The 25,460-nt window shown below is 37.0% G+C and overlaps 2 protein-coding genes and 1 non-coding gene across 4 annotated transcripts; 2 read left to right on the forward strand and 1 right to left on the reverse strand.

Moving 5' to 3' along the window:
- Positions 1–407: 407 nt before the first annotated feature.
- LOC104605115 (transcription initiation factor TFIID subunit 13-like) lies at positions 408–5,258 on the forward strand. 2 transcript variants are annotated; one of them, XM_010269737.2, is made up of 6 exons: positions 408–643; positions 1,164–1,295; positions 1,415–1,452; positions 4,224–4,283; positions 4,389–4,463; positions 4,808–5,258. In XM_010269737.2, the coding sequence occupies exons 2-6, from the start codon at positions 1,187–1,189 to the stop codon at positions 4,916–4,918; spliced, it is 393 nt and encodes a 130-aa protein (XP_010268039.1). In that variant the 5' UTR covers positions 408–643; positions 1,164–1,186; the 3' UTR covers positions 4,919–5,258. The 2 variants fall into 2 exon arrangements, with proteins under 2 accessions (XP_010268039.1, XP_010268040.1); XM_010269738.3 differs by having other exon boundaries at positions 503–643; positions 1,160–1,295.
- Positions 5,259–7,167: 1,909 nt separating this feature from the next.
- TRNAP-CGG (transfer RNA proline (anticodon CGG)) lies at positions 7,168–7,239 on the forward strand. Its single transcript has one exon. It is a non-coding gene; the product is annotated as a tRNA-Pro (tRNA).
- Positions 7,240–12,893: 5,654 nt separating this feature from the next.
- On the reverse strand, positions 12,894–21,646 carry ATERDJ3B (DNAJ heat shock family protein). The gene is made up of 10 exons (XM_010269739.3): positions 21,319–21,646; positions 21,060–21,208; positions 20,816–20,942; positions 19,413–19,524; positions 17,924–18,040; positions 14,585–14,671; positions 14,241–14,300; positions 14,081–14,158; positions 13,463–13,534; positions 12,894–13,369 (listed from the first exon to the last, which is right to left on the reverse strand). Exons 1-10 carry the CDS (start codon positions 21,387–21,389, stop codon positions 13,211–13,213), a joined length of 1,032 nt encoding a protein of 343 aa, XP_010268041.1. The 5' UTR covers positions 21,390–21,646; the 3' UTR covers positions 12,894–13,210.
- Positions 21,647–25,460: the final 3,814 nt, after the last annotated feature.

The raw sequence follows: 25,460 nt of genomic DNA on the forward strand, positions 1-25,460 counted from the left end.
ATTAAATTTCTAATTTTAAAACCGAAAACCGGATTAGCCAAAAATCGAATTAGTCAAACTGATTTAACGAAAAATCAAAAAAATCGAACTGAATAAATCAAAATCGAAATTTTTTATTTGATTTTTTTATTTTAACCAAATAATGCTCACCGCTGGGTGCGACCCCACGTTCTTATTTTAGGATCGCGTCCCACCCTTTTTCCATCTCATTATCCTATTTTCCCCAAAGCAAACAAACAAAATTAGAATATTCCCCTTTTTTCCATCCTTATCCCACAAACCAAACATAGTTTAACGTGTCATGCAGGGAAAACTTTATAGATGTCTGTCGAAATTCAAACCGACATTTTTTTTCTATCTGATGACGTGCCCAATGTTTTTAACTACGACCGATGATTGGTATTTCTGCGAGTCTACACAATAACGACGGTGTTGAGCAGCACACTGTCCGCTAAGACCCCAAACCCAAACCAAAACTTCTTGTTTAGGAGGATTCCAGATATCAGAAAAGGAAAAGGAGAAGAATACGCTGAAGAAGAAGAAGAAGAAGAAGAAGCGGAGTAGGAATAAAGGAGGAGGAGCGTGCAGTTTCCGGCGATTACAACAAAGTCGGCAGCGACGGTGACATCGACGGTAGCTCCAGGTGTTTATTTTTCATACCTTTATTCTCCCCCTCCTTTATTTCCTATTTTGAATGGGGAATCAATCACTCCCTCTTCTTTTATACTTATCCTCTTGAGGAGGGAGTCCACCACGCCCTGAAGCCGCATAAACCGTGACATGTCCGCAGCCTATATCTCCGGCAACTCTCATTCCTGGCAGCTCTCACTCGGGCGGTAGTTGACTCGAAACTGAGAGTGGGTGTAGGCTGCTCGCATTCTTTTTTCCCTATTTAGGATTCTCGAGTAGAGAGGCTTGGTTTTAAATTGGACTAGAGGAGAAATTTTTTTTAATTGAAAGTAATCGAAAAAAAAATAACAGATTTTTCTATGCTTAGCAGGAAGATGAGAAGAATTACTCTTAAGTTGTTCTTTTAGCAATAAAATAACCCTTGTACTTTCATTTGATTTCATTCGACTAGTTGTTTTTACGATAATAGCCTGTGGGAATCTATTATGATTCGATTTTTTGGTTAATGGGTTTTATAATTCTTGAAAAGATAGGTTGATAAGGTCACGAATCGGAGATGCATAATTCTTCTGCCGGACCCGCTTCCAAGACCAAAGTTGGATCCTCCCATTCCCAACCATCTGAGACATCGTTCAAGCGCAAGCGAGGCGTCTTTCAGAAAGATCGTAAGCAATTGCTTTTGATATACGCACGAATGCTTGTTTAAGATGTAAAATAGCTGTTATTTTAAGTACTGACTATGACTGGTATATGCCTGTCTTTTCTGTTGATGACTTTGTTACAGTGCAACACATGATGTATGGTTTTGGAGACGACCCCAATGTACGTACCTTACTATGTTGCAAATTTTTTATTAGTTGCAGTTAGCCTTTGCTAATCTGATGGCAAGTACTAAGTAGTAGTGTTTGGGCATTGGTTTTACAATAGCTTAGCAGTTACACATTATTGGACATTTTACCGTAATTGTCTTCGAGAAAGCTCTTATTCATCAATTTAATCTTTACATTTTGTCAAATGGCTTCTGGATGTTTCATGGCATTCAATTGAGTGACCTCATATCCAAATTCTCCCCTGTTATGGGTGTTGTTCAATAGAAGATCTAATAGGTGGCTCACTTAGATTTGTTTGTTGTGGCCTTGCATAGGCATCTCAAGAGTTGGGCCTGTCACTTGAAGCCTATTTTAGATTCTGCAGAGAACTGGAGCTTGTTCCAATGCAACAAAGTTTAGAAATTTTCAATGAACTAAAAGTTGAATGTCACCTGTCTAGTAGTTACTTTTCTATTTCAAATTTCTTTAATGGTTTGTGGTTAGTTACAAGTTGAAGGGACTAGATGTGCCAGGGGAAGACCAAAAAGGACTTGGCTGTAAGTAATAAGAAATGATTGAGCACCTATAACTTAAAATGGATAGGGCACTGAACAGAACAGAATGGTGAAACAGGATTTTTGAAACCAACTCATATAGTTGGGACAAATCTTAGATGATGATGATGAAGCTTGTGGTTAGTTGATTATTACTTCTAAGTTGTCTAGATAAGCAGTCATTTGAGTTAGCATCATAACTGGTCTATATATTCATCTTTTAAGTGATCAATATATTAAGGATTGATTTGTGTGCAGCTTTCTGAGAGAGGATTTTGCCCCTCCAAGAGGCAAATTAGGACATCTCCCTCAAAGTGGACACTATCTTCTTCCCAATTTCTGTTCACTTTTCCTTCGTATTTAATTTAGGAATTAGGCATGTTATGTAAAACTACTCAATGAATATATTTTGCTCAAGTGGGAAAATTTTCAGGGTCATTCAAAGAACTTTATAGGAACCACTAAGCTAACAAAAAAAGTGCAAGAGGCTTTGTTTTAGTTGGAGTTTGGTAACTGCTAATTTCATCACTTTGTTGTAGTTTTTTTTTCATTGTTGTTTGAGTTTGCCATACTAACACCCAAAAGAGCCCATTCTGTTTCTGTACAATCAGGCCTTTCTGAATCGAATTACTCTTATGCCCCAATTTCCTTGCAGAGAAAGGTTTTCTTCTTTCAATATTTTCTTTGGCTTCCAAAATGTCCCCTTTATTATTTTTCCAGTGTGGCCAAGGAAAGTGGGCAATTTATATGCATTTTGGACTTCCTAGGTTAGGTAAGACTTGTTATAAAAGATAAGAAAACCTAATAACTGGATGAATTTGGGCAATGAACTAGAATCTCATGTTTATGCAAAAACGGAGTACTAATTACTAGTGCATCAAATGAAGTACATAAAAGGAGTCCCGAAGCACTTTACTATATTATGTAATTTACATGGTTCTTGGTCCCAGTTTGTTGGGGGGGGTGTCACTCCTGGTTCTCTTTCCTTATGCTCTATTTCTTCCTTCGTAGAAAAGCCTTTAGTCCCTTGATTCTATTTGTTTCTCTTTTCCTTTTTTTTCTCTTTCTTTCTCATCTTTGACTCCCAACTTTTGTTTCCCCCTCGTGTGTGTGTGTGTGTGTGTGTGTGTGTGTGTGTGTGTGTGTGTGTGTATAGAACAATTCAATAAAATTACCTTAATGTGGTAAATAAGTATCTCAAAGGTGTAATAACAAGTTGACAAAAATAAAAGGTAAACATAAAAGAAAGCATGTTATAATCACCTAGACTGATTATGGGCTATGGCCTTCATTCCATATGTTACCTTATTGTTCCCATGCGATGCCCTAAGTGCATCACCTGCCTAGGCATTGCATATGCAATGCGGTTACAAAAATATTTAGGTGATACCCTAGGCATTGTGCAGTCAATGCTGTGACTTCACCAATGTTTTAAAATGCGGAGGCATGACAATAGGCATTCCACCACCCAGAGGCATGGGGCATAGTTCAGAACGCAAGAGGCGTAAATCTCCTTAAGAGGAGGAATAAGAGGGAGGAAGAGAACTTCTCCTTTTCTTTTCTTTTTGTTTTCTTCTTTCTTCCTTCATACATGAGGTGCATGTGTATGCCTCAGGGCTCAGGGTGTTTTGAATGTCCCTTGCCTATACATATGCCTCCAAGAGTATGCCTCAAACACCTTTAAAAACATTGGACTTCATTGATCTTCTTTCTTTGTTCTAGTATGTTCTGTTGGGATAAGTTCAAATCACCTTGTAAATTGGTCATAAGAATGTTAAGAAAAAAATTACGTAAATATTCATAGCTGTGAAACAATGACATAATATAAGCTGATGAATCAAGGAATAGCATAAATGAATTTCTTTTTCTTTATTAAGTTTATATGAACCATCTAAAGAAAAAGAGTTCATTTATCAGAACATTGATGTGAGAACAGGAAATATTGACTAGCATGGAAACTAGTCTGATGCATAATAGATTCTGAGCAAGCTTTCCACTGTATTTTTATTTCAATTGTAGAATGATAATATAATCAAAATCCTTAGTTGGGAATCAACCAGATTCCAACCTACTACACGAATATAACCTGCATGACTTGCATGCAACCATGCTATTTGAAATGTTACATTATAATTATGTTGTTGTATTTTGGGTGTAACATTGCTCAGTTCAGATAATGACATTATTTGGGTTACATCTCTGCAACCAAATGCTTTTGCCACTTTTACAGCCACTTCCTGAAACTGTTACACTTCTGGAGGACATTGTTGTTGAGTATGTCACAGAGTTGGTAAGCACTATCCTACTTTCCTCTTTCTTACAGGCCTTTTTTGAACTTCTCACAATTAGATTGATCAACATCCATGACTTATTATCTTCTGCTGTACTTTTGTAGGTTCATAAAGCCCAAGATATTGCATCTAAGAGGGGGAAGCTTCTGACAGAGGATTTCCTATTTCTAATTCGCAAGGTATCTTCTGCAGACACTGCTTTCACATTACACCATTCTGTAGCTTGTGCAATTGAGACTATATGTGGATAGATCTTGTATGGTAAATGGTAGATATTATGTCTCATCCAAGTTCAATATTATGGATCCTCATAACCACCTCTCGAGTATATGAAAATAAGACCTCAACCAATTCCTTTTTTTACACAATTTGACTGCATGAAGTACCAGGTACCCTTAGAAAACTTTAGTTCCTTTGAAAACAAGTTGGGGTTTAGGCTGATTCAGGTCCGGTGTTCAAGTTGGCTTTTTTGTGAGTTCTGTAATACAGCAAACTAACATCATCTAACTGTACAACCGCACAGGATTTTCCAAAACTTCACCGTTGTACAGAATTATTGTCTATGAATGAGGAACTGAAACAAGCAAGGAAGGCTTTTGAAGTAGATGAAGAGAAGTTGGCAACAGTAGATTGAAACGGGAGAACAGATTGGAATGACAAGGAACAGGATATGACTCTTAGAATGTGGGCTTGAACGTGCGACTGCATCACTATAAATACGTTTACAAAATCGATCCATTCATTTGACATTAAAGTAACGTTTTCTTTTTTTTTTTTTGGTAGAAAGTTATGTGTTCTAATAGAATGGGTGATTCACTTCAAGTCATCTCTTCAGTGCTATAAGCCATAAACGTGACATTTCGTAGAAGCTCGAGGGCATTACTTGTAGTTGTATGAATCAATGTTTTCGAACCTCCGTTGACCCGGATGGTCGGACTCAAGGTTAAAAGTATTGATACATACCAGTTTATGCATGTTGTGCCAATGGCTTTCTGATATGCCACCCCTCCAGGGGTTGTATCGGGTCAGACTATAGTTCAGAGGGTAGTTGGGCTTTAAATCAACCCCTCTGAACTGGTTTTGAAAAAAATAAATAAATAAAACCTAAAAAAAGTATCAATACAGGCCGATATGCCCTGTGTCGATACTTTGAACATTGGTTGGGTTGTTCGGTCTGGGAATTATCCAGGCAACCGGTTCTGTTTTATCTCAAAATTCTGTTTTACCTCAAACCTGGTTCCTGGCCAAAAACTGTTAAATTGGTCAGTGACATGTCAAATTGTTGACTCGTTTAATGGTTGTAGACTTTTTATTTTAATTATTTTTTATGTTTTTTTTCATTGGAATGGGTTATCTATGTTTGAACTGTTGACCCAGAAACCAGGGGCCACAGTTCCGGTTCTGGGTCGGTTTTTAAAACCTTGGTATAATCAAAATTGATGTACCAATAATATTCTTTCTTGCTGATGCCCGGCTGATATGTTTGCATATACCCCAGGGCCCATCCCTAAATAAACACCGTTGTCACACAACTGAAGTAACAGAAAAATTCTCGACATAGTTCATAGTTCATATTGATGTGGGTCTGTGCAAACGAATGGCTTCTCAGTTTCACTTTCAATCGAGAAGCGTCAAGGTCTCACCTCATGGTCATGGATACGATCTTGTTTGTGCGGGGTTTTATAGTCCAAATCAGTGTTTTTGAACTGCCGTTGACCCGAATGGTCGGACTGTACAATCCAGGACCGTTCAGACAACCAGTTTCATTTTACTTGACAGATAGCTTCGTTTGTTTGCAGAATTGCAGTGCAATTTCATTTGCATTGGCGCAGCGAGTATAGGAGTGCAAGTTCTGGCGCACTTTTGTGAGCCAATTGCTAATGTCAACTATTGAATGACCCGAATTAAGACATGGGATATTCCCAAGAATTAATTTATATGAAATACTTGCCCAATTTTGTCTCACCTGTTAGATCACATCTGATGGCAGCACTGGAGGAGCTTGCAGTAGAAGCAATTACAACAACTATTTGAGTGTACAGAATAGCTTCTCTTTTTCAATCACACGACCTGTCTTACTCTTTGCTTTGTTCTTATTTGGTTTTTGGTTTTCTCTATCTATTTTCATTCTTCTTTCCTTTAGCTGTCTACTCATCTACTGCTGTTTATAAACAGAACGAATACTGCTTTTTCATATTGTTTTAACGAAGTTAAGATGGGTTCCATCTTCCATGATTGGGATTTGGGACTACTTCTTCACTTCAGCTTCCTGGTTTGTAGTTATACTCTACCTGCATGAAGACGGAATTACTGATAAAACGAATTTGGATTAGCTGAATCCTTTACCTGTGTACCAGCAGGATGTGGGATCAGAGCAAGGTTTGGCTGAATGTGATGGCTGTTCAGCAGGCTGTGGAACCAATGATAAGGTTTTACGCCAGAATTTAAATGAATGAGGCCTGCACTTTTGACAGTGAGGTTCATGAATTTATTATTAACATAGAACCACATCATTGGTTCCACAGCCTGCTGAATAGTCATAGCGTTCAGCTAATCCAACTTCGTGGGATCAATGCCAATGCTCCACACCAATGATAAAATACATAGGACCCACACATAGAGGAACTGACATCTGTGCCCTATATGCACATCTCAGCGTGCATTGGGAACATTTCCTGTACTTATTATCGGGAGATGTTCCCAATACATGGTTGGGATGTGCTGTGAGGCGCTTGTAGGGCACAGATGTGAATTTCACTGAGAGGTTGAATGGTTGTAAAACTCATGTATTTTATGACTAATTGTAAAGTGTTATATCTTAGTGATTGGAAAGTTTACGTATTAATCGATTTAATGGAAAACTGATTAAATACATACGTCAATGGGTGTTTGGTCTAGTGGTATGATTCTCGCTTCGGGTGCGAGGGGTCGCGAGTTCGATTCTCGCAACACCCCAAATAAATTTCTTAGACTTTTTTCTTTTGAATAATAAAAAAATACTCCATTAAACCCGAAAGTTAGATATCAATTTATTTTTAAGGATTAGAGTTTTTTTTTTTTTGTAGTAATATTTAAAGGAGTAGAGTTGAATGAACCCAGCTCAGTCATTACACACCCATCTTAAAATAACTAGTTCACAAAATCATGAAGAACCATTGAAGTGTGACCCACTACCACCCTGAGACTTTAGAGATTAAGTGATTGAGATAAATTGACACATATGAATAGATATACTCATATACATTCATGAATGCCATATATGGGTTTGCCTTTGGGTCAAGTTGCCCAAGGCCTCAATCCTAACCCGGACCATTGACAGCCATACTGTTTTATCGTTATTTATAGGAATTTAGACTCTTGCAATTGAAACAAACCTTCCACGGTGGTCTGTGCAAATTGGATGCCTGACTTAAAGAATATTCAAGCACGATGTTCAGGTTTTCAGATTAGGCCTATTCAAATTTTAAGAAATGTTCAACCTGAACTTGTTGGAGTTGCATTTGTAACAAGTCCGAATCCCCAATAGGGTCTTCTTCTTCTTCTTCGAATCCCTCGTAGGGGCCATTGAGTTGGTTGTTGAGGGAATCAAATCACCCCTAATTTTCTAGAGATTAAGTGAATGTACATCGTTGTTTGCTACTATAATTTACATTCCTTTAAGGCCTCGTTCACTTTTCAGGAAGTTACTTATTTGGGTGGGTAAGTTTTTTTTTCTTTGGAAATACTTACTACCCGAGTAAATGCACTTATCCATGTTCTTTTATTTTCCATTGTTGCTGCCAAATACGGAGATGAGAACAACAATATAATTTCTGGTGTCTGAGGCCGATGGGTCCAATTTTGCAGAGAGAAAGAAGACATCAGAGGCCCCAGGAGTTATCCCAGGGGCGAAGACTCTGACGGTCAAGTTAGTTGAGGGTTGTGAGGGGTCAGACCAAGCAAGATAGGAAACTTAGAAATCAAGTCTATGTGTCTTTACCTCAATGTAGGAGCCCCTTTTATAGTCGAAGTTGCCTTAGAAGAAGGGTAGTTGGGAGCAGGTGGCAGCGGTTGGTAGTGGTTGATGATGGATGGTTAGGATGCATCCGGCCGACGCCACATGTCAGGATCCACGAATGGCCAAGATGCATCCTACCGACGCCACGTGTCAAGATCGCAGGTCAGCCAAATACCCTTACATCACTTGCCCCCCACTCTCGAGGTCGGTTGACGGGTTGTGTCAAGGCCTCGGCTTTAGCCAAAGAGAGTATAGTAGATTCATGTGGAGGCATCTGCCTCAATGCGGAACTCTTCTCAACGGCTCTGCGGCACCTGCTCCTCTGTTCATTCTTCGCACCTATGAAGGATCACTCCAAGTCGAGGGTGTGTGACAGTGGCCCATACGGGTATAGGCTACCCGCGTGCATTGCCTGTGCCCCGCATGAATGCTGACATCATTCGCGGTCGATTGATTGAGGTCGTGCACGAGATGGCACGAGGGGTCCGATTCGGCGCATCCTTGAGCTAAAGTTGACGGGCGAACCAGCTCCGTCTCCCGAGGTTGATGCCACATGGAGCCCATCGGTTCAGGCTGTAAGGTCAGTCAATCCGTGGCCATTGGATCAATTGAATATGGGTTGTATGTTTCCTTTAAATAGGGAGGTTGGCTGAGCGAGACTTCACCATTTACTTGAAACCTTGAGTCTTGGAGCTACTGAGGACATCTCAGCTTTCCACAACCAACTCCTTAGACTTCCTTTCATTAACATCTTTAGGTAAAGAACCTTTGTCCTCAACATGTCGGCCTTGGACTCTAGCTATGAAGCCTACAACCTTCCTGACTGGAGTACTCCCAACAGCACTCCTAATAGCGATGGGAGCGACAACAGTGACTCTAAGAGCTCCTCTAGGGCGTCCAACATCTAGGTATTGAGGGAAAGGGTCAAGTGTCGCGAGGCCAAGCACGACCAGCAGAGTGCGAACTCTGCCAATGAGAGTACCAGTTCCACGCAGCTGAGGGCCAACACTATAGGAAATGTCCTTGCGCTTCCTAAAGTGGTGGATGCGGAAGAGGTCGAGGAACCTACGGTCGAGGCTAAGTGACGAGACATGACGCTGGGGCGTTATCCCCACTCTGACCTAGACAGTATTCTCGGCAAGGAGTAAGTTAGGGCTTTGGCCGAGAAGTACTACATTCCAGGGGACTATAGTGTTAGCACCCAATTTTTGCTCGGTCCCTTCACCCTACCTCTTTGTACCCTCCTCTTAGACCCCAAAAGCTCAGAAACACAACCAGATCAACTTGAGACTTCCCAAAACCCGAAATACCCTCCTCTCACACAATCCACGTGACAAATAAGAACCTTGAGATCAATATCAATGTCTGCTCAAACATCATCCCTAGACTTTTGAAAACTAAAACCTAGTTACACATCAATTTTCATGACTAAACTACAAGGATCCACTATTCATCACGCTAACTTCCTTTCTATCGACCCCGATCTATGTGATATTCAAATTCCAACTCCCAAAATCAAATCCAACACACCCATCACCTCAAGATCATTAGGAAACAATCAACTAGTGAATCCCAACACAAATCTACGATATCCAACCACAAAAGCATTAAGATCTCATTTTGATGGCCTTGAATGATTACCAAGATCAACCATATCTTTCTTAGATCAGAACCATCCACTTGACTCATCACCCTAATCCATGCCTACCTATTAAATTGTAGCTCAAAATTCCCCATTTGACCCATTATCAAGCCTAGATCTTATTTTAACAAATCCTATTAATTAGAGTTTACCATCCGTCATTCCAACTTTGTATGACCAATCAGACCTTACCACTGGGTTCGGAGACCCAAAAAACCCAGCACGACAAATTTCACGACCAAACACCTCCATTTGACCGTTGAAAAAGTAAGATTCCATTTCGAACCCTTTCGTTAATTGGAAAACCATAAGCTAAGACTATGATCTGAACTAAAACAATCAATCTACACCTCTGATCAAATATCCATCACTTCCATTAGATTTAGGACGTTCAAAAATGTCAACCCACCAAATTTTATCCCAAAATCCCCCTGGTTGACCCTTGTCAACCACAAAAGCATTAAGATCTCATTCACCCAAACTTGTCAACCATAGATCTCAATTGTCTCAACCCTATTTGTCCGATCAGACTTCACCATTGTGTTCAAGGACCCGAAAAACCCCAACACGCCAAATTTCACAACCAGATTCATCTGTCTGACCGTTAAACTAGATAGGTACCATTTTGACGCACTAGAATGAACCGCCACATCAGTTGTCCAACCTATAATCTTAAGAGGGTAGGGACTGACGTCAACTCCTTACTTAACCCCATTGAAACACTTGTACGAATCAAATAGAACCTAATAGACCCAAAAAGTTCAAAAGACCAAACATACCACTACTCAAGACCAAGAAAAGATAAAATAGCTTTTAAAAATTCATCAAATTTACATTTTTTGCCACTATCAGCCCCAAATACGAGGCTGCAATGTCTAGCACGCCCCAAGCTCCCATTGGCCACACAAAACTTATGAAAACCACCCCCAAATCAAAGAAAATGTCTCACCAAACAAGAAAACTTGACTGGGCACCTATTTCTTTGCCTATTTATGGGAAAAATCTCTATGGATTCCTAAGCACTGTAGCTGAGTGAATTCAAACTTGACCCCCTCTCATTCTCTATAAATACTCATCTAATTCGAGCTCAAGGGAGGGGGACTGAAGGGAGGAAAGCTAAGAAATGTCCCTAGAGAAAGAAAGAGACAGAAGGGACAAATTTCCAACTTCTGTAACACATCCATTCTACTTGTAATCCTGAAATCCCAGAAGCCAAACTCAAGCCTCATCCCTTGTCTTCCAAACTTAATACCAGAAACACTCATCCCGGCTCCTGCCTTACTCAAGTTCCGTTTGAAGTCCTCCTAACTACTAGAAAATTTTTGACAAGGTACACATGAAAGGTAAGTCTTTTTTAGTTTTTCTGGGTTGCTTGAGGTTTTGAAATGTTTGAGAGCTATTGCTTACAATTTCTTCTTAACTGAGAATAGAGGCAAAGAGGCAAGGGTCTTAGGAAAATCAGTACCTAAGACCTGATAACATCACCTCAAAATCGGTCTTAGGAGAAATTGAAAGCATGTTCCTCCAGATTTGAGAAATTCTTGCAACCATTTTTGTTTTTCCCCAAAGGAAATTGAACCTAGGCAACTCCCGTATTAGGTTACTACAACAGCTTGGAGAGGGGGGTGCCTAATACCTTCTCTCTCGCAATCCTTAGAAGCTAAAATCTCTTGGTCGTGTGCCTTTTCCATAGAAAACAGAGTCACTAAATGGGTGGCGACTCCAACTCTTTGAACCGGTCATGAGCTTCCCAGAGCTCACATATAGGATTAGAGTCCCCTGCGTTGGTGACAAGTTGTGGCTCGCCCCTAAAGGGGAGGTGTGTATCCACAAGCATTACCTTCACTTCGGATTGAGGTTTCCCATACACCCCCCAACTTTTGAGATCCTGAACCACTATAAGCTCACCTTTAACCAGCTCGCTCCCAATGCCATTAGGACGATAGTGGCAATGTTCGTGATGGCCCATCTCCAAGATGTATCTGTCACTGAACATATTTCAGGGTTTGTTCACATTAAGGAAGCATTCTAGGGCCTCTAACGTTTGTGTCCTTAAGTCAATGTGGACTCAGTTGGAAGTGATTGATGATGGATGGTCAGGATGCATCCAACTGATGCCACGTATCAAGATCCGTAGGTCGGCCGGATACCCCTACATCACCCACCTAGGAGATGGGCATCATTTACCCGAGTAAGTGTTGCCGAGGAAAAATAAATATTCCATGAACCCCACATAAATCTGAAAAAAGAATGGAAACCAAAATCTCATTTACCAACTTCCCCATTCTCAAAATCCAAAAAAAAAAAAAAACTGACCCTAAAAGGTATTTCCGTTTTTGTCAAATTTAATGTTCTATGACTTCCTTCAATTCTTCAAATTAAAAATTCCCTGCTCATTTATCCAACCTATGAAAGTTTAATCTTGAATATGAAATTATTGCCTTATTGGTTCATCAATTTTGAAACCACACGTCACTAGACTACTTTTTTTTGAAAATGAAAAAACATTGCATTAAGAATGTGAATCAGAATCAGTCATAGAATCATGATTAACGGTATGTTCAAGGGAGGGAGGGTTTTTTGAAAACGAAAAAACATAGCAGGTCAAGAGCATGTTTCACAAGACAGTGCCTAGGACGGTTTTCTTGACGATTGATATGAATGATTGAGACTGAATCCAGAGATAAATAGCTTCTGCAGTCCGCAATGATGGTGACCCAACTCTTGTATTTTTAATTTTACTTTACTTAAATTAGTATATTTTATTTTTTTTAATAATTTATTATCTTTTAAAAAAACAAATCAAATTCAATCAAATCCAAAAATCAGATTCAAATCCAAACCGAATCCTATCAGATCATCTCGAATCCTAAATATCCGATCCGTTGCATCCCTAAGGGAGGGTAGAGGAACTGATTATTTCAACATTAGTCCTACTTAATATTCGTTTTGAGTCATTAGTAGGAGACATTTAGAGCAACTTTACAGTGAAATCATGTTCATTCTCAATGCGAAGCACAAGTAGAAGGTACAGTCCTATCCTAGAAAAGCTAAAGTTTACTTTCAATAATGTATTTCCATGTTAGAATATTACACTAGAGCAAAAATGAATTATATTTCTTGTGAAGGAAAACAATACGAGGGAAAGCTGCTCTATTGGTATCAGGAACAACTTCAAGGAATTATATAATGGGCACTTTTATCCCCTACATCAGCCTGCACCTTCATTTGATCTCATCATGGTACAATCAGGACGTATTGGAACAAAAAAGAAAGGATTCCCAAAATTAACCAAGGGCCGCCTTGATCTTTGTTTTCTGGTCTTCTGTCAAGGAACTAGGGAACAGAACCTCGAAGGTCACATATAGATCTCCTTTCTTTGTGCTAAGATGCAAAGGCATTCCTTCCCCTTTGAATTTCCTCACTTCCTTGGGTTTAGTAATTCCCTGAAGGTCAAAATTACCAATTCAGTTCACCTCCCTAAAATAATATTTGAAGCATATATAAGAAAACAAAGCGGAGTAAATCTATATGATCACCTTGGAGCCAATGTCCACTTGATGCTCATCGAGGTGTTTGATAGTCTTTTCAAACCCAACAAGAGCTTGTACCTGAAGTGAAGCATAGGTATAAACTCAGCAACAGAGAAAATTATTATGACATACATTATTTTAAAAACCAGACTGGATCAGACGGTTGAACTGCTTGACCTGGGAATCAGTCAATGGATCTGGGTCCATTTTGGGTTGCAAAACTTTTCAACCGGGCTTCAGACTGGATGGTCAGACCATTTGACCCAAGAACCGGTGGCCAAAACGGTTCCATTTCTGGGTCAGTTTTTAAAACTATGATGACATGAGAAAAACATTTAGATAGAGAATGTCTATCTGATGAGTCATGTCAGCAGGACAACCATGGGGTAGGTCCCCATAGGCATTAAGATGATGCTGCCTACCAGCAAAGAGTCTCACTCAACAAAGCATCATTACAAGTAAAATGTAAAAAATCTACAAAATTGAAAAAGGGAAATGATAATCATGTTAATCCTGCTCCCTGCAAATATTTTAACCAGTAATACCCATACGGAATGGATTCAGAATGAAGTCAACGAAAAAATTTAAAAAAAAAAAAAAAGCATAAAAAGTAAAATTGTTTACCAGTGTTATTGTAACAGTTGTGTGCAGATCATTGCCTTCCCTTCTGAATCGTTCATGTGGTGCAGTACGGATGCGGAACTGTCAGTAGACAGTAGCCATACTGTAAGTACATAGTCTATTTCCATATGTTATAAACACAAACAAAAGGGAAGATTTAAACCTTTAGATCTCCAGATTCTCCATCTATTATAGGTTCACCATCCTCGTAGAACACCACTTCCTGTAAGATGGGGAAATTTAGGTCAAGAGAAAGATCTGTTACCAGACAATAGCTAGATTTCACATTGGGTAGTCTAACAGAGTAGAACCCCCCCCCCCCACACACACACACAAAGAGGGTGAAGGGGAAACATGCAAAAAAAAAGCCAAAGGTTAGGTCCATATCCCTCCCAAGCTATGACCAACATTGGGTAATGGACTTTTATCCATCTTTTAAACCAAGATAGAGAAATAAGTGACAGGCATGTATATAACATTGTAGTATCACGTTGTAATAAAGCTTACTTGTCCATCTTGCATCCCTTTCTCGATATCAACAGTTACGAAATAACCCTCTCTTTCGTATTTTACATTTGGGCATTGCTCACAGACCTTACAGGGCAGAACGAAAAATGTTAGCAAGATAGCAGCAGAACTGCAAGGAACAGAAAAATAAAATGAAACTATAGGCTAGAATTTACATATTATTACATACTTATAAATATATTTATATGTAAACATGGCTGGTCAATATTTTATCTCCAATATGCCTACTGTACAAGAAAAGTTCTGAATTTGCAATCATAAAATTTTCAAATAAAAGTAATATCATGCAATCATAGTTATGGGACCACAAATTTTAAGTTTGTCTAAATTTCATGACATTCCATGATGCTTTTTGTCATGACTGCAAATCAAAGATGTTTCACTTAAATTTATTTCTTTGGGACTTCGCCAAAAAAATAATTGAAGATTTTAATGTTTTGGGACTTTGGCCAATATAGCTGTTCATTGAATTTCTTTTGAAATAAATAAACTTTACAGATTTCACCAGGGAGACCAAAGCCACAAATTTCAGTCCATTAAAAACCATGACAAGGAAAATTTTAGCAATTCCTGTTTATTGGCAATATCATTTACAAAATGGGGAAAAGCAGTTTTTGATATTTTGAAGCAGATGATGGATATTGAAGGTTTTAGACAAAGGAAAAGGCAAAAACCCCATGGGTCTGGGTAGTGAGAAAGTACTTGTTAGTTCATCCTTCAGCAAGAAAACAATAGCCCTACATAGAATGGAACGCAGATGGGATAAGACAAAAAATGATAGTAATGTTGTAAAAATAAAATAAAACGAAATTTTAATAATTTTTTAATACTATATAGTTTGGTTATTGTTTAGGTTTTTAGTAGCAAAAGAGATCTCTTTTTAAGCTTAAATCCTGAAAAGGTTAGTTTTTATGTTAGTGCAATCTCTGAAGCATGTAGTAGCAGAAGTCTTCTCCACGTGGAGGGATGACATCAGATCCAGGACATTATCGTATGGCTGATCCTGATCCTCTGGTTAATATCTGCATCAGCCATATGGCCCCACATAATGCACTTCCCCTTCCAATGATAGCCAACAGTATTCTTTCTTTTTTTAACAAAAAAAAAAAGCAAAAAAGTATAATCATTTGCCACATGGCAAGGAGGCCATGGTTTGGGACAGATGTATCCCTTAGGCCGCCATCTCAGCTGCCTCGTGTCAGATCATTGAAACAAAAGAATCAAGCCTAGTGTGTATAAGATTTCACCCTTCTCGTTTAGAATGTGCAATTTGTTGCTTTTTACAACTTTTACCATTTAAGATTTTAGAAGAGTGGTGGTGAATGTGGAGCACAACAATCAAAAAAAAGAAAATTTTATGTCAAAAAGGTAAAGATATTCTTCTTATATTGAGAAAAAAACTGTAAGAATATGACCAAGGGTGACAAAATGCAGATCAAGAGCTTTATAATCAAACCTTATTGTGGAGAATTGCTTATGAACCTATAGAACAATTTGGAGTCAAAAGGGAAGATAGAGCCAGACTTAAAAATCATGACATGACTAGTTATGCCCATCAAATAAAGTTGTGCATGTAGATAAAAATAGAGATTGTGAAGGTAGTTGAAGGAGAAGTTCAAGTGGGGAAAAGTTTGACTGTGTTCTTTCTAGGAGGTGAAAAGCAGGCAAGAAAAATAATTTTGGAATTAGAAAAAAGAGAAATATCTAAAGAAATATGCAGAAAGGGGGCCATTATGATGGTAACAAGGGGTAGTTGTTAGAGTTGTATTTAAATCCTTGTAATTTTGAGTCGTTTACAGTGTAATTTATGATAAGTAGTTGGCTTGTCAACTAGACAACCATCTTTCTGAGATGTATTACTTTTTTCAGTTTTAATGAAATTTCCTTGTCGTCCTTCGGAAAAAAAAAAAAAAGTAAAAAATAAAATAACAGTTTCTTTGTTAGGTGCTAGTCAAATGGTTAGGATTAGAGTCCTTGTGGAAGTGGGGGATTGTGGGATTTATCAAAACAAAAAGAAAAAAAAAAAAAGGTGGGGGGTTGTGGGTGATGTGGGTTGAATGTTTTATTTATTTTTATCATTTTAATGTATTAGTTATCAAGGGAAGTATCTTGCCCTTACTAGGTGGTGGGATTTGTTTCACAAGGAAATTTCAATAGGACGAGGATGCCTGTCGTTTTGGTACACTGTTTTTCTTCTTTAATGATTTCTTCTCACCAGTTCTTGTATTCCCCTTTTCTTTTTAACAAAATTTTTCTTTTACTGTCATTAAAATAAAAAGGTTCTACTTTATAACATTCGCATGGATTTTCAAACTTTATTTGCTTAAGGTTTTCTACTAGTACTTGAACTATAAAAAAATATGTATTGTTTTCAGATTATATCAATAAATATGAAAAGAAACCATGGATTTGAAAGGAAAAAATGGCTATGTGATATTAGTGTACCAAGAAATGCAATCACTTATTAGGAAAAGAATATTTTACATTGTTCAGCTAAACTTTGATGGATTCCAGTCCGGATCTGATACCTACAAAGACGCTATCACGCTACCTACATTATTTACCCACAGGACACCCCCACCACACATTGGGAACTCCACATGAATGGTAACATACAAGTACAGGAGACATTCCCACTGTGCAGCTACATGTCTTGTGGGTAGCAGATCCGAGCTACATGGATACTTGTTGGTAACCTGGCTTGATCTGTGAATTAGAGATTGTCAGAATCATCCTTATCATCTTATGTTTTTCCTGTGGATCTGATTCATGAAGCACTTGCAGCAAACAAAAGCTGTAATGCTCCTTGAAAGGTTAAACCCCCATTTATCAATAAGATAGGAATCTTTTTGTATGTTGGAAGTGCTTCACACTAAATTCAAGTATACACAAAGTGTACTGTTATACTAGTAGTTAAACCATGAAGAACATTATAGTTTATAATTTTTATATAAAAGTGCAAGGTGTTAAAAAAGATTAGAATCCACTTGATAATAATAAATTCAAGATTAGAACCCACATAAAAGTTTATTCAGTGAGGAAGCCATACGTATGAGTCTCTTTTTACTTGGGATCCATTAAATATTTTTACTATTTTGAACCTTGATACCAATTCTATATTTATAATTTATAAAGCAGGTATCTTCAGAAGGGAAAATATGTATTTCATACAAGTTCCTACATACTATAATCAGTAAAGTTTGTCTCTTTACTTGAAATTGGTGAAATTTTAGTTTATATACCAAAAGCAATATTATTATAAGTTTATAACAACATATAAAAATTAAAAAAAAAAAGGCTACCAAATCTTGGGTTCACCTGCTCAGTCATCTGCTGAAACATTCCTGGGCCAATCTGCTTGTGATAGACCTCATTTCGACAGTTGCAGCGCCTCTTACCAGGAGCTGGCTTTAAAATGTTCTTCTCTCTCCAAACCTAAAGATATTACAGAATATCATATGATTGAATTAAAATATTGTCAGATTACCATAAAAATAAATATTATTTAACTGATCAGAACGATTTTAATCTTTGATAGCAACCACAATTATCAAAAATAAATAAAAATTTCTTTGTTAGCAACCAAATGCAAAATCTAAATGGTAGATGGATTCACTAGCATAAATTCAACTGGAGCAAAAGAAGAAGCACATAATGGAGTTAATCAACAATACATAAAGAATTTAGCAGGCTAGCAGCATGAATTCAACTGAGATTGCATTACAGTTTCTTAAATATCCTTCAAGGTTTAAAATAACCCTATTTCCCAGCATAGATACCTCAATCACCATAATTTATTTGGGATATAGGATTTCAGGGTTTAAGAACCATTCTAGATTCTTGAGTACTTGAAGTATTTGTACCATATTGGAATTTTCAGTTATTGATCAAAAAGATTTGTACCATATTAAAAAAGAAATTATATGTCTAATAAGTCAATATTAGTTGCAGGTTTACAATGGCTGGAGATTTGTGATCTCAGATCCCCATGATTGCACCTTTGAGGATTTTATGGAGGGTTTAAATAGTATAGCAGTCTGTTCAATCTTTTTTTTTTTTTGCCCTCTATCAGTGTACAATTATATCAATCCGACTATAATCCTGCTCAACTAAACTAAACTAAGCCTTGTCCCAACCATATGGGGTCAGCTACATGAATCCTGTTCCACCATTCTACTCTGCCCAATAGAGGAAGTTACAGAGATATTGCAAGATGATCTCTGCCCTAGGTACAGAAAGCAGTGAAAGAATGTAGTATCCGCTACTCGTTTCATTGGGTTTCTTTGATTCTTTCTAGTTTGTTAACTTGAGGAAAAGGTATTTCCAAATCAGAGTTGCTAACATACTTGCAAATATACAAAAACAAACTTAGGTTCTTGACACTTGCATACATCTATGTGTAGCTAGGCAAAAATAATGATCTTAATAATGGCATTCATGAATTACCAAAAAAATTTAAAAAAAAAAAAAGACTGTTAACAGACAAAAGTTCATAAAAATGAGGCACGTCAGAGCCAGTTATGTACAGGTACAAGTATCAGAATATGGTAGTTAAACTTAGCAAGTTTAATTGATTATGGTGACTTGGCTGCTATACTTTAATTTTAAGTCATATACGACAGGTGAGACAAAGAGAAGAGTCCCCTCAAGTGTGTTGGTGTCAGTTTTCACACATCTTATATGGATACAGCATCCATTTTGAAGTGCCATGTAACATAGAATTACTGTAATCCTTTTTTTTTATCAATCCTTATAATCAAGATGAAAGAGAATGGGTGATAGGTCCAGCAATAATATTACAACCTACCTTCAATGTACCTCCCATGTACAAATCTTCCAATGTAGCATCCAAATCAACAATTACATCGTCACCTTTCACAATCTTCTCTTCCTCCTCAGCTGGACCTCCACCAAAGAAGCTAAAATGAAACATCACCTTGTCAACATTGAGAAAACTTTCCTTCTTTTTTTAAAAAAAAAAATGTTTGCAATGACAAAAAATGTTGGCCTATGCTTCACAAATTGATAAGAATAGCACATATACTAACATAAAAATGCAGATACATAACAATTTTGATATAAATAAATAGTTGCATTAAACATTGTTGTTAGTTAAAGATGGAATTGATGACCATCTAACTCAGTAACGTGAATTACAAAAGGAGAAAACATGTCTACCAATACCTCCACAAAATTAGTGTTGTCTTTGGTTGTGAAGAAAAAAGGAGAAAGAGAAACAAAATAACTATCATCGGTTTAGTCCACAAAGGAAACTAAAATATAAAAGAATGTTAGATAAAAATAGGAACGTAAATTTCTTTTAGACAAAAATAGGAACGTAAATTTCTTTTTTATCAAATTCATTTTCCCTCCTAAAAGGTAGAGAAAACTGAGGAAAACAATGGAGTGAGAGGAAGCAAGACTAGTCATGCTCTCTCCCAAAAGAAAATCTTTCTATTATCTTTTCTTTTTCCCCATTTTCTTTGCAATCCAACACAGTGTAAATGTAAATTTGTCCAAGGAAAAGTAGAAACCAGTGAATGATGCCAGAGACAGAGCCAGGATTCATCACTTGGGGAACCATTAATTATCATTCCCCATATATGCCGAAGGACTGAGGAGCCATGTTCCCATCAGTTCTGCTGGCTCCATCGCTGGATGATGCTAATCTTTGTTAAACATTTTCCACAATCTACATAGTTTAACTAAACCACCATACGTGCCGAGATACTGTATCATCTTTTAATCTCGTCAATCCAAATGTCATCCTTTATATCTGAAGTTGAGCAAACGCACCGACATTAAAAACAAGGTTTCTCAATGGCTACTGGTCGTTGTTTGAAGTTGCAAGGTTGCACAGATATATATGGTTACCATTCAAGGAGAATGTAGATATGGTTCTGTACTATATAAGAATACTTGTACATTTTAATATTCGTTCCCATATGGGTCGTATTTTGCTCACTATTAAAGTCGCTTCACCGCCCATTCGCTTTTCTAGCTGAATTGTAAAAAATGGTGCTTCGTCTTAATTGCAAAAATACAGAACTTAGAAGAAAGAAAAGAAAGAGGCCAAAAAGAAGAACAAAAGGAAAGAGCATTTCGGCAGAATGGACAAGAAGATACAAGTGAGTTGTTTACACAAAAACTGACTAGTATCTCATTGCTCCACTACATATTTCTAATTAAACCTCAAGAATGTGAACTTACGTGCTAAATATGTCCTGGATGTTCATTCCTCCGCCTCTACCGCCACTGGCCGCATGCTGCTTCAGACCCTCTTCACCATACCTATCGTAAATATTCCTCTTCTCACGATCCGATAAGACTTCGTAAGCTGACAACCGGTCAATCCAAACAAATTTAGTGAACGCTAACGCTGAATATTAAAATCAAACGATTTAAGAAGTAAAAAAAAAAGGAAAAGGAAAAGAAAATGAGGATGTCATTATACCGTTGTTAATTTCCGCAAATTTCTTATTGGCCTCTTCATTTCCCTGGTTTTTATCTGGATGGTACTTCAGTGCGAGCTTCCGGTAAGCTCGTTTGATCTGCTCATCCGAAGCGCCTTTTTGAACTTGCAAAATATCGTAATAGCTCTTCCTATAAATAAACATTTCGATTACTTAATCAGAAACACGAATTAAATGATAAAAACAACAAATGCCGGATCAATGCAAGCAATGAAGAAAACTATAAGATTCAACTCTTACCCTGCGAAGGTGGATAACGCATACGAGAGAGCGAACACTAAGAAGATCAATCCCGTTCCTTTACAGGCCATGGAAACTCGGAGTCGGCGACAGAGATCTGAAGAAATTTATTTGATTTCTCCTACGCGAGTAAAAAAGGGAAAAAATGAAATCTAGGGTTTGCTGTCAGATCTACTGATACTAGTTTTGTGAACTAATCTGTGGAGTTTTGAGGGTGTTGCTGTTGCCTTTCCTGAGATAGGATCTATAACCTGAGCCTGAGCAGTTCCAGGTTTCTCCCCCCTGGTCCCTTTCTCATTTCTCCTAAGCTTAACGACACTCCTGAAAACCGGCACGGATCGGTTTTAATTCTACACACAAGTCGTCGCGGGGACTGACTGACTTCTCGTTGCAACGTGTATCTTTCAAAACTGGCCAATAGGAGAAAAACAACCGTTGTTTGTACCAATTACCGAACGACACGTGGACAACAACAATCGACACTTTATTCCCCCTCCCGCCTTTGCCACTTATATTTATTCCTTGACTTCATTTTATGCTTTACGCTGGGGTTGGGCAGTTGGGCTTGTGGGCATTAGGTCGCTTTGGGCCTTTTGATATCTATTGGGATTGGGCTATTTGCCACTTGCCAGGCCTGGGTATGGCCTTCGAGCTGCAAATGGATCGGATCGAACCGGATATAGGCAGATCTAAATTTGATTCGAATTCGAATTGGATAATTCATCGGATTCGAATAGAATTCGGATCGGATATTACATGGTATAAATAAATTAGAGAAAACTATCATGATATTATATATTATGAATAAAATGAATTAAAAATAATGAATTTGATATTAAATTTTATGAACAAAATGAATTGAAAGTTATTTGTATAAAACCTGAATGAATGTGTGACAATGTAATGAAAATATGACATTTGGACCAACTTCAATGATAGGTTTGATATAAATTCTAAATATATATGAGCATATATTTAAATCGAATTGAATCAAGCTATATCAAATGAGGGTAGATCCATATTTGATCTAATTCAGATCACCCTTAATAGGATAGAATTCAAATAATTGAATATCATTTGCAACCCTAACAAAAAGGTTGGCACTCCCTGCTTGTGGTTAGTTTTGCCTTACCCAATTTTAGCTATACATCCTACATTACATATAAAAAACTCATTAGACCCAACAACATGCTTCAGATGCTGTCCCACTAGGCCACTGCAAGTGTGCATTGAGAACATCTTTCCATGAATGACAATGGAGATATTCCAGATGTATGGCTGAAGGGACCTGTTGGAAGCATTTTGTTGATAGCAGATCTGAACTCTATTATTAATTCAGACATGTACACTTGCAATAATCAAACCATTCAGGTCCAAAACTGTATGTTTGAATATATGTCCCAATATTGTTATTTCATGAAATTATTAATTTTTATTGGCAAAATCTATGGTGCATCCGTTGCACCACACCATGCAATAAAAGACATGATAGATTGACTATGATGGTAAATATATATTGTTAAACATGAAAATATAAACTTCATCGATGGTCTAGTAATTTATTATATTCCTACCTAGAGGTGTAAAAAAAGGTCGTGCTGCCCTCCCTTTGAATAACTTGGGGGGTCAGCCCGACACGGCCCAGGCCCGTGCTATGCCATGCCGCCGACTAGGCTGGCCCATGGGCCAAGTCAGGCTATGCATCGGGCCAAAGCTATTTATTTAAAAAATTTGACAAAAAAGTTAAAAAATTTAATTTTACATGAATTTTGATGTATACAATTACTTATATATACAATAATTAAATAAATTAGTATAATCAAATTAAAATATATATTAGTTTTATTAATATATTGTATATTATATATCTTATATAATATTATATAAATATATATAATATATAAACATATATAATATATAAATATATGAAATATACATAAATAATATATATGGCCCGTGCTGCAGGCCATGCATGAACCTAAAACCCTAAGCCCAGCACGGCCCGCGGACTGTCATGCCAGGCCGCGGGCGGCACAATTCGATTTACACCTCTATTCCTATCTAGTAGTTTATTAGTTTATTCTCTATTTAAACACACACTTCATCAATATCCTTGCCATTATCTTCTTTGTTATGCCATGTCAACACTTTTTTATGGCTATGTTGACACTTGATTACTTATGCCTTTCAAGTTTGTAAGAAAAGCATTTGATTTTAGGGTAAATTGAAGATTAGTACCCTATATACATTGGGCCTAGTCTCACTTTAGCACCCGAATTTCAAAATGTGCCAATGTATACCTGAACTTCCAAAAACTACCAATTTAATACCTAATGTTATCAGTCCGTTAGTTATCTCTATCACATGATGACATATGCAACATAAAACTTTTGAAATATCAAAATTATCTTTCAAAATAAGACATTGTTCATCATCTTTTTCCTCAAAAATCAAAATTGAACCAAAGCAATGGTGAACAAATTGCCTTTCTCTATCCACTTTTAAGAGATTTGGGCATTTGGATGGTCAGTAAAAATAAATGACACCCTATGGGTTTTTGCATCCTTTCACATGCCACTTAAGCGGTAGTTAATGATTTTGGAGTATACAGGGACTTGTTGGGATTTCAAGTATTGGATTGGCATATTTTGAAATTTGGGTACCAAAGTGAGCCTAGGCCCACATTACATGATACTAATCTACAATTTACTCTTAATTTTATACAAGTTAGCCATGTTATTTCACTATATCGTACCATTTTGCCAAGTTCCCACTAAAATGTTGTTTTTCTTGTATTTGATGAGTTGGGATCACCTGCCAACAAAACAAATTCCAACACCCTACCAACTTGATTTAATTTCGCACATTTCGCTATAAAATTGGGGCCCACTATAAAAGTGGAACCTACCATGTATGAGATGTGCGGTGTCAGATGTTGTTGGTAGGGTGTTGGAATGTATTTTGTTTGCAGGTGATCTAGACTTGTATTTGGTTGTAGATGAAAACGGAAGTTGCCCCAAGTTCAGTCAATATTCAAACTTACATATGCCTGTAATACTCCCTCTATTTATGTAATTTTAGTTGTTTGGTTTTGATTAAATTGGTTAAATTATTTATGTTTTTTTTTTCTATTTCTCTAGGCCTTCGTTTTCAGATTTAAAACTTCATTTAACTAAAAAAATTATGTCTTAACCAAAAACTGAACTCAAATTTTCAGTTCAACTATTTCAGCTCAAGCTTAAACCGGTTTTGGTTCGTTTTTTCAATTACAAGTTTGGCTTCCAAAATTTAGTTTGGTTTTTAATCAAATAAACCAAATACTCATACTTAACATAATGCGATGTATTGTTAAGGGTTTGACTATAATACCGGAAAGACATCATATTTGAAAATCTTATGACCATTCAACTGATATCATAAATGTGTTAACCAATCAAATGGTATTTATCAAAATTCACAGGCTGGCTTTGATTGGTCAAAGTTCTTCCCTATTGTTAGTATTTGCAAATGATGCCATCTAAATATTTTATTATGAAGAGTGTGTGAGGTAGTTTGATACTATAAGGTCATTGACCAATCAAACCTCATTGTGAATTTTGATGAATTGTATCTAATTGCTTATCATTTTTCAGGGTACATAAATTACAAAGACCCCCTTGTATTAAGAGGTTAGTGACAAATACCCCTTAAACTTTTTATTTGCAACAAAGGCCCCTTAAACTTTCACATTGCAACAAATACTCCCTACCGTTTAAGTTAAATGACAAAATACATTAAATTACCAAAATATTCACCTAAACTTTCCTTATTTTATTTTTCTTGCTCTTTTCTCTTAAACCTTAATTGACAAAAAATACCTTCATTTTCTTCAAATGAAACCATCTAAAATAACAAAAATCATTTCATTGACATAGAAAATAAAGTTTTATTTTCTTTTTTAAATTCACAATTCATTTCACTCACATGAAAGCCTCTCAAATGTAATCATAAATCTATATCTATTAGAAAGAAATGTCTAACATTTCATTTGAATATTGAATCCAACCAAAAATCTGCAAAGATCTATTGGAGCAACCAAGAGGATTTCAATGTTATATTTAAATAACTAATTGAATCATAAATCATTAAAATAAATTAAAAAA

Source organism: Nelumbo nucifera, chromosome 4, assembly GCF_055504915.1.
Source record: "Nelumbo nucifera cultivar China Antique chromosome 4, China Antique-T2T, whole genome shotgun sequence".
Taxonomy (NCBI): domain Eukaryota; kingdom Viridiplantae; phylum Streptophyta; class Magnoliopsida; order Proteales; family Nelumbonaceae; genus Nelumbo; species Nelumbo nucifera.